Genomic DNA, 16411 nt, shown 5'->3' on the forward strand with positions numbered 1-16411 from the left:
TGGGGACCCTAACCCTGGGGACCTAACCCTAACCCTGGGGACCTAACCCTGGGGACCCTAACTCTGGGGACCCTAACCCTGGGGATCTAACCCTGGGGGACCTAACCCCGGGGACCTAACCCTGGGGACTGGGGACCCTAACCCTGGGGACTGGGGACCCTAACCCTGGGGACCTAACCCTAACCCTGGGGACTGGGGACCCTAACCCTGGGGACCCTAACCCTGGGGACCCTAACCCTGGGGACCCTAACCCTGGGGACCTAACCCTAACCCTGGGGACTGGGGACCCTAACCCTGGGGACCCTAACCCTGGGGACTGGGGACCCTAACCCTGGGGACCCTAACCCTGGGGACTGGGGACCCTAACCCTGGGGACCTAACCATGGGGACCGTAACCCCAGGGACCTAAGGCTGTGGACACCATCAGGTCCACAGCAGGTCCAGGTTGCTCCACAGAAGGCATCAGCCTAGAGGTCATCGACCAACACATTATTCTGAAGGACATTGACCAAACAACACCAAAACGGCCAAATCAGTGAATATATAATTGATTACTGACATGCTGTCCATATAGTAGGACTGATAGAAATAGAACAGAGAGTAATACGGGTCAGATGACTTGGCATGGTTATAGAAACATACAGCGCATTGGGAAAGTATTCCGACCCGTTTACTTTTTCCCACATTTTGATACGCTACAGTCTTACTCTAAAATGTATCAAATAGTTTTTTCCCTCCCTCATCAATCTACACACAATACCCCTGTCATGACCTGCCCTCCTGGATGGAGATCCAAGGTGCCGGCTAACTAAAGGTTTCAAGACCCACCTCTCCTGGGGAAGTTGGCCAGTTTTATGACGGTCGCAAATACCTTGCAGGAACTTTATGGCCGTGCAGTATTGAGGTGAAAGAACCCTTTTGTTACAAGGAGATTCTTCTTGTTCTTGTTCTTCTTGTTCTTCTTGTTCTTCTTCCAACATCCAAAAGAGGATAATTAAACAATATTTCTAACACAAAGAATGTGGGAAATGGTCACAGGCTCCAAATGGCTAGAAACAAAGACCTTTCTTCTGAAACTCGCCAGTCTATTCTTGTTCTGAGAAATATTCCACGCGAGAAATTGCCAAGAAACTGAAGATCACCTACAACGCTGTGTACTACTCCCTTCACATAACAGCGCAAACTGGCTCTAACCAGAATAGAAAGAGGAGTTGGAGTCAACTGAGCAAGAGGACAAGTACATTAGAGCGTCTAGTTTGAGAAACAGACACCTCACAAGTCCTCAACTGGCAGCTTCATTAAATAGTACCCTCAAAACACCAGTCTCAACGTCAACAGTGAAGAGCCAACTCCGGGATGCTGGCCTTCTAGGCAGTGAATAGCATTCTCACATACACTACTGTTCAAAAGTTTGGGGTCACTTAGAAATGGTCTTGATCCTTACACAGGTGCACCTTGTGCTGGGGACAATAAATGGCCACTAAAATATGTCGTTTTGTCTCACAACACAATGCTACAGATGTCTCAAAATTTCTGCACAAACTGTCATAAACTGTCTCAAGGAAGGTAATCTGCGTGCTCGTCGTCCTCACCAGGGTCTTGGCCTGACTGCAGTTTGGAGTCGTAACCCGACTTCAGTGGTCAAATGCTCACCTTCGATGACCACTGGCCCGCAGAAGAAGTGTGCTCTTCACAGATAAATCCTGGTTTCAACTGTACCGGGCAGATGGCAGACAACGTGTATGGCATCGTGTGGTCGAGCGGTTTGTTGATGTCAACGTTCTAAACAGAGTGCCCCATGGTGGCGGAGGGGTTATGGTATGGGCATGCATAAGCTACGGACAACGAACACAATTGCATTTTATTGATGGCATTTTTAATGCACAGAGATACCGTGACGGGATCCTGAGGCCCATTGTCGTGCCATTCATCCGCCGGCCTCACCTCATGTTTCAGCATGATAATCCACGGCCCAATGTCACAAGGATCTATACACAATTCCTGGAAGCTGACAACTTTGCACAGCCATTGAAGAGGAGTGGGACAACATTCCACAGTCCACAATCAACAGGCTGATCAACACTATGCGAAGAAGGTGTGTTGCATGAGGAAAATAGTGGTCACACCATATACTGACCAGTTTTCTGATCCACGCCCGTACGTTTTTTTTAAGGTGTCTGTCCATATATGAACTGTAACTCTGTCAAATCTTAGAAATTGTTGCATGTTGCATTTATATTTTTGTTCAGCGTAGATTGTTTTGATGAGTCAGGGAATCATGTGCATTATTATATAGTGTCATAGCTTCGTCATACCTCTGTCTTTTACAACAGGGCATGAACATAGAACAATTGAAGTGAGAACAGACATTCCATTCTAGTTATATTCTTACTACTAAGTTATGTACTCCATAACGCAGTATTACTAGCAAGCATAGGTGTACTATAGCGATACAGATAGTATCAGTATCTGTAGGCTACTGTGTGTCAAGTGTTTTTCACAAAGCTGCTATCATTTTCTCCTGTCTCTGAGCTCAACCTCAGAATCTAAACGCTAAAGTGTGATCCCATGTCCGACGGGAGTATTAGCCATGCCAGCTTCAATCCATAAATCCTCATTCAGTCGCCGCATAAACTGATCAATATATTCAATCAGCTGATCAATCATAACGATTTCAGATTCAGTGGTCAGAAGTAGCGGCTGAAGAGAGACATAGAGAAGGAGAGAGAGAGAGAGGGAGAGAGAGACAGGGTGTGAGAGAGACAGAGAGAGAGAGAGAGACAGAGCATGTGTGTGTGTGTGAGAGAGAGAGAGAGAGAGAGAGAGAGAGAGAGAGAGAGAGAGAGAGAGAGAGAGAGAGAGAGAGAGAGAGAGAGGAAGAGAGAAAGACAGAGCGTGTGAGAGAGACAGTGAGAGAGAGAGAAGCGTGTGAGAGAGAGCGAGACAGATAGAGGGACAGAGCATGTGAGAGAGACAGTGTGAGAGAGAGAGAGAGAGAGAGAGAGAGAGAGAGAGAGAGAGAGAGAGAGAGAGAGAGAGAGAGAGAGAGAGAGCGCGAGAGAGAGAGAGAGCGTGAGTGTGAGAGAGAGAGAGAGAGAGAGAGAGAGAGAGAGAGAGAGAGAGAGAGAGAGAGAGAGAGAGAGAGAGAGAGAGAGAAGGACGGAGCCAGAGTGTAAGAGAGGGAGAGAGAGAGGGACCGAGAAAGAGTCAAAGAGAGAGACAGACAGAGAGAGAGACAGACAGACAGAAATGGTGAGAAAGAGAGAGAGAGATGGAGAGAGATGGAGAGAGCGAGAGACAGAGACAGAGAGACATTCCCAAGCCAAGCAGTGTAACATTCTCTAATAGGCCAACCTTGTACTAACATGTCTTCCGGTTACCTGTTTGTTTTTGCTGGGGTATGACCGTTTGTTCCAGTCCTGTTTTACATGTTTCTCCACTCCGTGCTTTTCTTGTACTCCCCCTTACTGGTGCAAAGTGTGTAAGGTGTTTGTAGAAAACCTCTATGATTGATGGCGTATTATTAATACTGTGTGTTCTATTACCCTCACAATCATTTTTCAAAAACAAACCAACATGACTTTCATGTCACCAAAGATCTTATCATACCTGCTTTTTCACCCACATTCAAGAGGATCAAATGTTTATCGAATAAAAATAAAGATTTATTTAGAACAAAAACTTATTTTTCCCTATAAGATCTTCTTTCCTTGGATTGGGTAAAATGGGAAAATCACAATGCTACAATATTCCAGTGTAGGGCGCATTTACAGAATGCAATTTTCAGCGGATTAAAACATTAATTACTGAGTAATTTAGATTAATTATCCTTATCTGCATAACGAGTACAAACATCTGCTAACAGTAGTGACTGTCTGCAAAAAGTGGATCAGATTAGGGTTAGTGGGAATTCAATGTACTGCAGTCGTCTCCTGATACAGTAGCCTGATACAGTAGCCTGATACAGTAGTCTCCTGATACAGTAGTCTGATATAGTAGTCTGATACAGTAGTCTGATACAGTAGTCTCCTGATACAGTTGTCTCCTGATACAGTAGTCTGATACAGTAGTCTGATACAGTAGTCTCCTGATACAGTAGTCTCCTGATACAGTAGTCTGATACAGTAGCCTGATACAGTAGCCTGATACAGTAGTCTCCTGATAGAGTAGTCTGCTGATACAGTAGTCTGATACAGTAGTCTGATACAGTAGTCTGATACAGTAGCCTGATACAGTAGCCTGATACAGTAGTCTCCTGATACAGTAGTCTGATACAGTAGTCTGATACAGTAGTCTCCTGATAGAGTAGTCTGCTGATACAGTAGTCTGACACAGTAGTCTGACACAGTAGTCTGATACAGTAGTCTGATACAGTAGTCTCCTGATACAGTAGTCTGATACAGTAGTCTGCTGATACAGTAGTCTGATACAGTAGTCTTCCAATACAGTAGTCTTCCAATACAGTAGTCTCCTGATACAGCAGTCTCATGATATAGCAGTCTCACGATACAGCAGTCTCCTAACACAGTAGTCTGCTACAGTAGTCCCCTAATACAGTAGTCTGATACAGTAGTCCCCTAATACAGTAGTCTGATACAGTAGTCCCCTAATACAGTAGTCTGATACAGTAGTCTGATACAGTAGTCTGCTACAGTAGTCTGCTACAGTAGTCTGATACAGTAGTCTCCTAATACAGTAGTCTGATACAGTAGTCACCTAATACAGTAGGCTGATACAGTAGTCTCCTGATACAGTTGTCTCCTGATACAGTTGTCTCCTGATACAGTAGTCTCCTGATACAGTAGTCTCCTGATACAGTAGTCTGAAATAGTAGTCTGATACAATAATCTCCTGATACAGTAGCCTCCTGATACAGTAGTCTCCTAACAGAGTAGTCTGATACAGTAGTCTGATACAGTAGTCTCCTGATAGAGTAGTTGACCTGATAGAGTAGTCTCCTGATACAGTAGTCTCCTGATACAGTAGTCTGATATAGTAGTCTGATACAGTAGTCTCCTGATACAGTAGTCTTCTGATACAGTAGTATTACGATACAGTAGTCTGATATAGTAGTCTGATACAGTAGTCTCCTGATACAGTAGTCTCCTGATACAGTAGTCTCCTGATACAGTAGTCTGATACAGTAATATCCTGATATAGTAGTCTCCTGATATAGTAGTCTCCTGATACAGTAGTCTCCTGATACAGTAGTCTGTTACAGTAGTCTGATACAGTAGTCTCCTGATACAGTAGTCTCCTGATACAGTAGTCTGATATAGTAGTCTGATCCAGTAGTCTCCTGATACAGTAGTCTCTTGATATAGTTGTCTGATACAGTAGTCTCCTGATACAGTAGTCTCCTGATACAGTAGTCTCCTGATACAGTAGTATTCCGATACAGTAGTCTCCTGATACAGTAGTCTGATATAGTAGTCTGATACAGTAGTCTCCTGATACAGTAGTCTCCTGATACAGTAGTCTCTTGATATAGTAGTCTGATACAGTAGTCTGATACAGTAGTCTCCTGATACAGTAGTCTCCTGATACAGTAGACACCTTCCTTTTATCTATACTTTCATCAATGCAACCTCATACAGTAGTCCCCTAATACAGAAGTCTGATACAACATTCAGTTTCTTCAATTCCTCCAGAAGGAAAAAGGCCAAGTTTTCTTCTCCAACTGCCGAGGAATTTAATCTTTGGAGATGACAGAAAGGGTTAGCGATGGCACAGGGCTGGAGAAAATGGAGACAAATTGCTTCATTCGCCGGGAATTGAACAGATTAATTTCTCATCTTTGACAGTGACACTAATGCATTCTTGTCTTCAAAGGGCTGAGTAAATGTTGATTTTCTCTCTCTCTCCATTATCCCTTTAGATTCTATCTGAGAGCGCGTGAGAGAGAGAGAGAGAGAGAGAGAGAGAGAGAGAGAGAGAGAGAGAGAGAGAGAGAGAGAGAGAGAGAGAGAGAGAGAGAGAGAGAGAGAGAGAGAGAGAGAGAGAGAGAGAGAGAGAGAGAGAGAGGGAGAGCGTGTGTGAGAAAGAAAGAGACAGGGAGAGAGAGAGAGCGAGAGAGAGGCAATGTTAACATGTGTTTTCCATGCCAATAAAGCCCCTTGAATTGAATTGAATTGAATTGAGAGAGAGAGGCAGAGTGTGTGAGAGAGAGAGAGGAGAGAGAAAGAGGCAAATGGAGTGAGAGAGAGAGAGTGTGAGAGAGAAAGATAGAGAGAAAGAGAGAATTCCACAAAGCTGTGAACGATCTGAGACAAGACAAGAAGAGCCTTCTACGCCGTCAAAAGGAACATAAAATTCAACATCCCAATTAGGATCTGGCTAAAAATACTTGAATCAGTTACAGAACCCATTGCCCTTTATGGTTGTGAGGTCTGGGGTCCGCTCACCAACAAAGAATTCACTAAATGGGACAAACACCATTTGAGAATTCTGCAAAAACATCCTCTGTGTGGGTTTCATCCAAGGCTGTGTCCTTGACTCATTGTGCTCTAGTGACTCCTTGTGGCGGGCCGGGCGCCTGCAAGCTGACATCAGTCGTCAGTTGTACAGTGTTTCCTCCGACACATTGGTGCGGCTGGCTTCCGGGTTAAGCGAGCAGTGTGTCAAGAAGCAGTGCGGCTTCGACTGGGGTTATAGTGGAGCAGCAGTCTACTGGGATTATAGTGGAGCAGCAGTCTACTGGGGTTATAGTGGAGCAGCAGTCTACTGGGTTATAGTGGAGCAGCAGTCTACTGGGTTATAGTGGAGCAACAGTCTACTGGGTTATAGTGGAGCAGCAGTCTACTGGGTTATAGTGGAGCAACAGTCTACTGGGGTTATAGTGGAGCAGCAGTCTACTGGGTTATAGTGGAGCAACAGTCTACTGGGTTATAGTGGAGCAGCAGTCTACTGGGGTTATAGTGGAGCAGCAGTCTACTGGGTTATAGTGGAGCAGCAGTCTACTGGGTTATAGTGGAGCAGCAGTCTACTGGGGTTATAGTGGAGCAGCAGTCTACTGGGGTTATAGTGGAGCAGCAGTCTACTGGGGTTATAGTGGAGCAGCAGCAGTCTACTGGGGTTATAGTGGAGCAGCAGTCTACTGGGTTATAGTGGAGCAGCAGTCTACTGGGGTTATAGTGGAGCAGCAGTCTACTGGGTTATAGTGGAGCAGCAGTCTACTGGGTTATAGTGGGAGCAGCAGTCTACTGGGGTTATAGTGGAGCAGCAGTCTACTGGGTTATAGTGGAGCAGCAGTCTACTGGGGTTATAGTGGAGCAGCAGTCTACTGGGTTATAGTGGAGCAGCAGTCTACTGGGTTATAGTGGGAGCAGCAGTCTACTGGGGTTATAGTGGAGCAGCAGTCTACTGGGTTATAGTGGGAGCAGCTGAGTCCGTTGTACAACTCTCACTGGGCTACTGGTTGAGATGTAGGCTGCTATAAAGGTGAATACTCTATAACATGTACTGGTGGGAAAGATACCTGACCAAATACTCAAAACTATAAAACAACTACAATATAGATAAGCCTATATCATAATGTACCACCTACACAAACTCACAACAAACCACTGCACAGATCCCAGTCTACTTGCTACTTGAGATTTCAATAGAAATGACATAAAGGATATGCATAAAGCAGCGCAATACTGTACTTTTATACTCAACTATCAAGTATTGTTGAAGGGTAAGTTTATTTACCTTGTAGGATGTTTGTCTCCTCTTTTCTGTAACAAATATCCTCAGTAGGATATGAGCGGGTTGATAAATGAAACAACAGGAAACAGGACGTCTTGTACGTACACACCAGATATGCAGGCGTCAAACAGGTACATATGGGCGTGTCTGGGTTGGCAACAAACAGGTGAGCACACGCCCGGACTACAGTAATTTGTAGATTTTTCGCGCCTAGGAATTTGAACCGCGTTAACTGCCGGTCCTACTTCATGTTGCTAGAATGCCTATTGCGAAACAACACCTTTAAAATGCTTCAAATCTATTTTCCAAATAGAAAAGTGATGACATTCTGAACCATAGGCCTAATAGAAAAGTGATGACATTCTGAACCATAGGCCTAATAGAAAAGTGATGACATGTTACATACCTTCTTGTTTACAGTCAAGTATCCATTCCAGGCTCGAATTTGTTGAGCAATGCTTCTCGGTCCACTGTGTCGAAGGCCTACTCTCATTTCGGATGTCCCCTGCGCCGGAGTTCCACCTGGTTGTCTGGACGGTTCTGTGGCTTGTTTCATAGAGGGAGGACGCAGGGTTGATATCTGAGTCTTTCAGACGGAGAGCGAGAGAGGAAACATAAAAGGCATGCTGCAGACAAAAGGTGTTCAATCCAGCGCCACATCGTTCCCATGGAAACTTACTTCCCTCAGTTTCTAGCAGCTATTTCTGGGGCTGTGATGTCGGTGACATGTTGGTGGTGATGCTGCAGGCTCGTCACCATCTGCAAATCAAAGCAAATCTAGTATCACTGTCTGTTAATCATTATGGTCAACTGTACATAAGAAACGTGTACAGTAGGCCTAAATACTTAACATACCACAATACTATACTACTACTACTATACAGTAGGCCTAGATGCATAACATCCCATAATACTATACTACTACTACACAGTAGTCCTAAATGCATAACATACCACAATACAACAATACTATTACTATACAGTAGGCCTAAATACTTAACATACCACAATACAGCAATACTACTACTATACAGTAGGCCTAAATGCATAACATACCACAATACAACAATACTACTACTACACAGTAGGCCAAAATGCATAACATAACACAATACTATACTACTACAACTATACAGTAGGCCTAAATGCATAACACACCACAATACTATACTACTATTGCTATACAGTAGGCCTAAATACATAACATACTACAATACAACGATACTACTACTATACAGTAGGCATAAATGCATAACATACCACCATACTATACTACTACTACTATACAGTAGTCCTAAATGCATAACATACCACCATACTATACTACTACTACTATACAGTAGGCATAAATGCATAACATACCACAATACCACAATACTACAATAATACTACTAACAGTAGGCCTAAATGCATAACATACCACAATACAACAATACTACTACTATACAGTAGGCCTAGATGCATAACATACCACAATACCACAATACTACTACTATACAGTAGGCCTAAAAACATAACATACCACAATACCACAATACTACTACTATACAGTAGGCCTAAATGCATAACATACCACCATACTATACTACTACTACTATACAGTAGTCCTAAATGCATAACATACCACCATACTATACTACTACTACTATACAGTAGGCATAAATGCATAACATACCACAATACCACAATACTACAATAATACTACTAACAGTAGGCCTAAATGCATAACATACCACAATACAACAATACTACTACTATACAGTAGGCCTAAAAACATAACATACCACAATACCACAATACTACTACTATACAGTAGGCCTAAATGCATAACATACCACAATACTACACTACTACTACTACTATACAGTAGGCCTAAATGCATAACATAGCACAATACTATACTACTACTACTATACAGTAGGCCTAAATACATAACATACTACAATACAACAATACTACTACTATACAGTAGGCCTAAATACATAACATACTACAATACAACAATACTACTACTATACAGTAGGCATATCATACCACAATACTATACTACTACTATACAGTAGGTCTAAATGCATGTATAAATAATAACAATAGATTACACAGCTATGTCACAACTATCAAGTCATCCAGGCTGTATCACATCCGGACGTGCTTGGGAGTCCCATAGGGCGGCGCACAATTGGACCAGCATCGTCCGGGTTTGGCCGGGGTAGGCCGTCATTGTAAATAATAATTTGTTCGTTACTGACTTGCCTAGTTAAATAAAGGTTCAATAAAACATTAATAAAAATGGGCCTAATCTAATGACACACAGATGTTGCACAGTACTTGCCATTGAATAAGAAACACCTTTTCTTTTCTTTTCTTAACATAGGCTACAACTACAGTTGAGGCTGTTCCTGTGACATACAGGAAGGAACATGCACTGCAAACATGGCGTTACAGATCTGTCCGTCCAATGTGTCGTCCAATGTGTGCGTGTGTTTATATTCGGGGAGGATCTCAGTCTGTAGTTGTAGATGTTGATTGAAGATAATCCAGAGACTGTAATCTAATCTGATAGCAGTATAACCACATTACAACCATGTGTCAACATCAACAGTCATACATGGACGAGACTGACTCAATCTTCTGATGTATTCCAAATGGCACCCTATTCCTTATATAGTGCACTACTTTTTTAGCATAAGTGCACTATAGGGAATAGAGTGCTGTTTAGGAAGCAGCCAACCGTGTGATGCATCAGGATGACTCCAGGGCCAGGGCCAGGAAATGTCTTTATCGAACCATCATGACATTGACATGGACAATAACACTAACGTTAAACTTCAAAATATTTTATTTCCCGATGAGAAACCAGAGGCTCCAATAAACCTGGGCGTGACTCTTTGACGACACTGATTGTCAATAGCGAATGTGGCTATGTATATATTTATTTTGCCGTTAATGTATTGAAGTTAACCAAGTTTTTTGCTGGCTTAGCTAGCCGTGTTAATGACGAGCTAACTAGCACCGTTGGTCACTGCACTACAATGTCACGCCAGCTATTGCCAGCAGGTGATTTACTAGCAGGTGACTTATTGAAATATTAAGTGAATGTTTATTTTCTTACTACCTTAATTAAAAGGTTTATATAAAAAGGGTTGTACTTGTGCTCTATTTATAGATTAATTTCACTTCACATTGAGGGTATGTATCAATACTGTTGCTCCTATCTAAAAGATATCTTGTGTCCTACCTAACCAGTGAACGTGTGGCTGTGACCGTCCTGTCAATGCATGTCATCACTGTTTGATATCTTTTACTGCAGATAAAATCAGAATCAACCTGAAGTGTGGGTGTCCGTGTGCCTTTCTTCTGGGGGGCGATGTGACGTTGGTTACAAAATTGGTAGTAGAGAATTACAGACAGACAGGCAGACAGGAGAGAATTACAGACAGACAGACATAATATAATTACAGACAGGAGAGAATTACAGACAGGAGAGAATTACAGACAGGCAGACAGGAGATAATTACAGACAGGGGCTAATTACAGACATGAGATAATTACAGACCGACAGACAGGAGAGAATTACAGACAGACAGACATGAGAGAATTACAGGCAGACAGACAGGAGAGAATTACAGACAGGCAGACAGGAGAGAATTACAGACAGGAGAGAATTACAAACAGACAGGCAGACAGGAGAGAATTACAGACAGGCAGACAGGAAAGAATTACAGACAGGCAAACAAGAGAGAAGTACAGATAGGCAGACAGGAGAGAATTACAGACAGGAGAGAATTACAGACAAGCAGACAGGAGAGAATTACAGGCAGACAGACAGGAGAGAATTACAGACAGGCAGACAGGAGAAAAGTACAGACAGGCAGACAGGAGAGAAGTACAGACAGGCAAACAGGCAGACAGGAGATAATTACAGACAGACAAACGAGAATTACAGACATACAGACAAGAATTACAGACAGTCAGACAGGAGAGAATTACAGACAGGCTGACAGACAGACGAGAACTACAGACAGGCAGACAGGAGAGAATTACAAACAGACAGACAGGAGATAATTACAGACAGACAGACAGACAGACAGACAGGAGATAATTACAGACAGACAGACAGACAGACAGGAAAGAATTACAGACAGACAGGAAAGAATTACAGACAGACAGGACAGAATTACATGGTTTTAGTGTTTTCCACTAGTGTCGGATTTCGGATAAACAAACGATTACAGGTCGGCTACCTTTTCCACTTAAATTAACTAGGCTACTTTTCAAATCACTCGTCCAAAAAAAGTAATCCATGCACTCTCCCGCTAGAATGAACAATATGCATCTTTTAGTAATCTATTAATTGGACAGGCGACTGTCAGCCACAAAGCGAGCGATGACAGGGGGAAACTGCTGGTTTGACAGTCTGCTGTCTGTCCCGCCTCTCTGTTACTATGGACAGTGTGACTTGTGTGTGCTGTGGTTGGTTGCAGTCAAATATCTTTACATGGAGGGGGAGAGCTCCTTCTTAGTCTCTGTAACCATGTTCCCATCCAGTGTTGATGCGAGTAAAGTCATACCATATATAAAACATAAACACAGCTGTGACGGAAACAGGAAGTTTCGGTACATTTTTATAAATGCTGACAGATCATTTGTTCATTCGAAATGGTGGGATCTTTTTGTGCCGGTAAAATTAATTATATGGAAAATGGCGATGGAAACGCCTTCATGCGCAAATATTGATATAATAAACATCATATCAAAGTAAACTTGGAGTCACGCAATGATATGTTGTGTGGTCCTCCCGCTACGACTCGGGAAAGCATGCAGTTTATTAGGCTACAGGTGAAATAAGTGATGATGAACTTCTCAGGGAGGTGAAAGTGATATTGATGCTCCTTTCTAATAAATATCAAAAGTCTTGTTCTGGTGACATGATGATCGATGCTCGACTGCCGTTTGACAAATACAAATATTCTTGCTCTTATCCATAATAATCTCATCATGTTGACTAGCCTACCCGCACTGTGTGTGTGCAAGCTATTAGCTAGAGCACAAGTGCCAAGACCAGTGTAGGTCCATTTACTAACACAAACAGGTTTTTTTTTTTGTGACAAAACTATAGCTAGAGTTTAAAATGCAATGGAAACACATTGAGTTTTAGATTTTTATTCCGTATATGAAAACTTAAGCGATCTCTTTCAGGCAGAGAGTACGCCTGGCATACCCCTTTTCATCCACTGCATTGAAAAAGTGAGAAATAGGGAAAGTGTGTGGTGTTCCTTCACCTCTATAGTGGCATCCAGTTTAAGCCAGGCCCAGTTTAAGCCAGGCCCAGTTTAAGCCAGGCCCAGCTCCAGCTCCACTTCATCCCTGAATCCACTTGTTTAACAACCAATGCCTCATTTTTACCTAATTCTCTCATTCTGAAAATTGACCACATACTGTAGAGGGAAAATATTAGTTCATAGATAATAGTTAGTTCATTAGCTAGTTAACATTTCACACAGATTGCCAGTGTCCAGTAAGCAACTAACGTTATAACTTGAGCAACGGCAAGGAGTGGTATACCAGTTAATACTATAGTGAATTGGTTAGGATACTAATGTTAGCTCATCTGATGTTGTCACGTTAACTAGCGGTCTGACTTAATTAGCCAGCTAATTTTCACACCATGAACTCAATTATTTGATCAGCTAAGTTGGCTAATGTTGCTCAACAGTTTTCTTGCTAGCTAACGGATAATTTGATCCAGCTAGCAAGATACTTAACAATGCTAACAATTCTTGTTTCACCACACTTGCACCCTCACTTCAAGATTTCCAAATGTCAGTTGTTTTTCGGGGTACAGCTCATGAAGTACGCTTCATCACCTTCTCACCCCCGTGGTCAGGCTTCTCACCTACCTCTTCATTATCGTTCAGGGGACGCGGTGCTGTAACTGGCAAACTGCCTTTCCACTCTCAGCTGTCTTTCCAGAGCGCACGCTGATGCTGTACCTGGCAAGTCGGTTGTCTCTTCTCTCTTCAGTCGCGTGCTGCATTCTGTTATGTGAACGATTGGCTGAGCCTGGGATACAGCCAGTAGTGCTGCAAATGCACATCACTCATTCACGTACAGCCAGTAGTGATCCAAAGCCCCCCCCCCCCCCCACACACACAAAAAATGTAAATAAAAATTCTCATTGGATATTCACAATTCACGCAAGTTACTTATTTTGGATTAAAAAACGGCGAATTACGCCGAAAGGTGACTAGTTTGCATCCCTGAATTGAGCATCAGCAGTTTTCCTCTTGTTATGCACAGTGAACAAAACAATGCTCTATCCAGGATAGACTGACCAGGTGAATCCAGCTGTTAAATCCACTTCAATTGTTCAGTTGAACAGTTGAAAAATTGTATGGTTGAGAGGGATGAGGCAAAAGACATGGCAAATAAGTATGGCTGTAAAACCGATTGGCAAATGTACTGCAAATTGAGAAATCATGTGACTAAACTGAATAGAAAGAAGAGGACCTACACTACGAAACAAAGATAAATGACAAAGAATGACAGTAAAAAGCTTTGGAGTACCTTAAATTAAATTTTTGGCAAAAAGGAAAACTCTGTTCCCTCATTCATTGAATCAGATGGCTCATTCATCACAAAACCCACTGATATTGCCAACTACTTTTATGATTTTTTCATTGGCAAGATTAGCAAACTTAGGCATGACATGCCAGTAACAAACGCTGACACCACACATCCAAGTATATCTGACCAAATTATAAAAGACAAGCATTGTAATTTTGAATTCCGTAAAGTAAGTGTGGAAGAGATGACACAATTATTGTTGTCTATCACCAATGAGTCACTGGTGTCTGACAACTTGGATGGAAAATTACTGAGGATAATAGGGGACGATATTGCCACTCATATATTCAATTTAAGCCTACTAGAAAGTGTGTGCTCTCAGGCCTGGAGGGAAGCAAAAGTCATTCACCTACCTAACAGTAAAGCCCCCTTAACTGGCTCGAACAGCCGCCCAATCAGCCTGTTAACAACCCTTAGTAAACTTTTTGAAAATATTGTGTTTGACCAGATACAATGCTATTTTACAGTAAGCAAATTGACAACAGACTTTCAGCATGCTTATAGGGAAGGACATTCAACAAGCACAGCACTTACACAAATGACTGGATGATTGGCTGAGAGAAATTGATGATAAAAATATTGTGGGGGCTGTGTTGTTAGACTTCAGTGCGGCTTTTGACATTATCGATCATAGCCTGTGGCTGGAAAACTAATGTGTTATGGCTTTACACCCCCTGCTATAGTGTGGATAAACAGTTATCTGTCTAACAGAACTCAGAGGGTGTTCTTTAATGGAAGTCTCTCCAACAAAATCCAGGTAGAATCAGGAATTCCCCAGGGCAGTTGTCTAGGCCCCTTTCAATCTTTACTAACAACATGCCACTGGCCTTGAGTAAAGCCAGTGTGTCTATGTATGCGGATGACTCAACTCTATACACGTCAGCTACCACGGCGACTGAAATGACAGCAACACTTAACAAAGAGCTGCAGTTAGTTTCAGAAATGGGTGGCAAGGAATAAGTTAGTCTTAAATATTTCAAAAACTAAAAGCATTTTATTTGGGACAAATCAGTCACTAGTTATGGCCATTCCTCACGAGCAACAATAGTACCTGAATGTGCTCCTTGTAATAATGTCAGCAGAAAGCCCTGAATGTGCTCCTTGTAATAATGTCAGCGTAAAGCCCTGAATGTGCTCCTTGTAATAATGTCAGCATAAAGCCCTGAATGTGCTCCATGTAATAATGTCAGCATAAAGCCCTGAATGTGCTCCTTGTAATAAAGTCAGCGTAAAGCCCTGAATTTTGCACGTCCCATGTAATGTAGTCTAAGTGGTAACAATGAGGCAAAATCAAGCCTTAGTATTGTTCTGGGACATTCATTTATTTTCTTTCGCGTGTTTCATATAGCAGCCACGTGTCATTTATTTTCTTTCGCGTGTTTCATATAGCAGCCACGTGTCATTTATTTTCTTTCGCGTGTTTCATATAGCAGCCACGTGTCATTTATTTTCTTTCGCGTGTTTCATATAGCAGCCACGTGTCATTTATTTTCTTTCGCGTGTTTCATATAGCAGCCACGTGTCATTTATTTTCTTTCGCGTGTTTCATATAGCAGCCACGTGTCATTTATTTTCTTTCGCGTGTTTCATATAGCAGCCACGTGTCATTTATTTTCTTCCGCGTGTTTCATATAGCAGCCACGTGTCATTTATTTTCTTTCGCGTGTTTCATATAGCAGCCACGTGTCATTTATTTTCTTTCGCATGTTTCATATAGCAGCCACGTGTCATTTATTTTCTTTCGCGTGTTTCATATAGCAGCCACGTGTCATTTATTTTCTTTCGCGTGTTTCATATAGCAGCCACGTGTCATTTATTTTCTTTCGCGTGTTTCATATAGCAGCCACGTGTCATTTATTTTCTTTCGCGTGTTTCATATAGCAGCCACGTGTCATTTATTTTCTTTCGCGTGTTTCATATAGCAGCCACGTGTCATTTATTTTCTTTCGCGTGTTTCATATAGCAGCCACGTGTCATTTATTTTCTTTCGCGTGTTTCATATAGCAGCCACGTGTCATTTATTTTCTTTCGCGTGTTTCATATAGCAGCCACGTGTCATTTATTTTTCAAGATAAATGTGGGTCGTGGGCTA

General features: G+C 42.3%; 1 protein-coding gene across 2 annotated transcripts in view; it reads right to left on the minus strand.

The window, feature by feature from the left end:
• LOC139544986 (tight junction protein ZO-2-like) overlaps positions 1–8295 on the minus strand; it is a 197038-nt gene extending 188743 nt beyond the window's left edge. The window contains exon 1 of one of the 2 annotated variants that reach the window (XM_071352257.1): positions 8099–8295. In XM_071352257.1, coding sequence (XP_071208358.1) covers positions 8099–8248 — 150 coding nt within the window. In that variant the 5' untranslated portion in view covers positions 8249–8295. Of the gene's footprint in view, positions 1–7695; positions 7804–8098 lie in introns of those variants that run through there. The other variant, XM_071352260.1, reaches the window with a different exon arrangement.
• Positions 8296–16411: the final 8116 nt, after the last annotated feature.

The sequence above is a fragment of the Salvelinus alpinus genome, chromosome 19 (genome assembly GCF_045679555.1).
Source record: "Salvelinus alpinus chromosome 19, SLU_Salpinus.1, whole genome shotgun sequence".
Classification (NCBI taxonomy): Eukaryota; Metazoa; Chordata; class Actinopteri; order Salmoniformes; family Salmonidae; genus Salvelinus; species Salvelinus alpinus.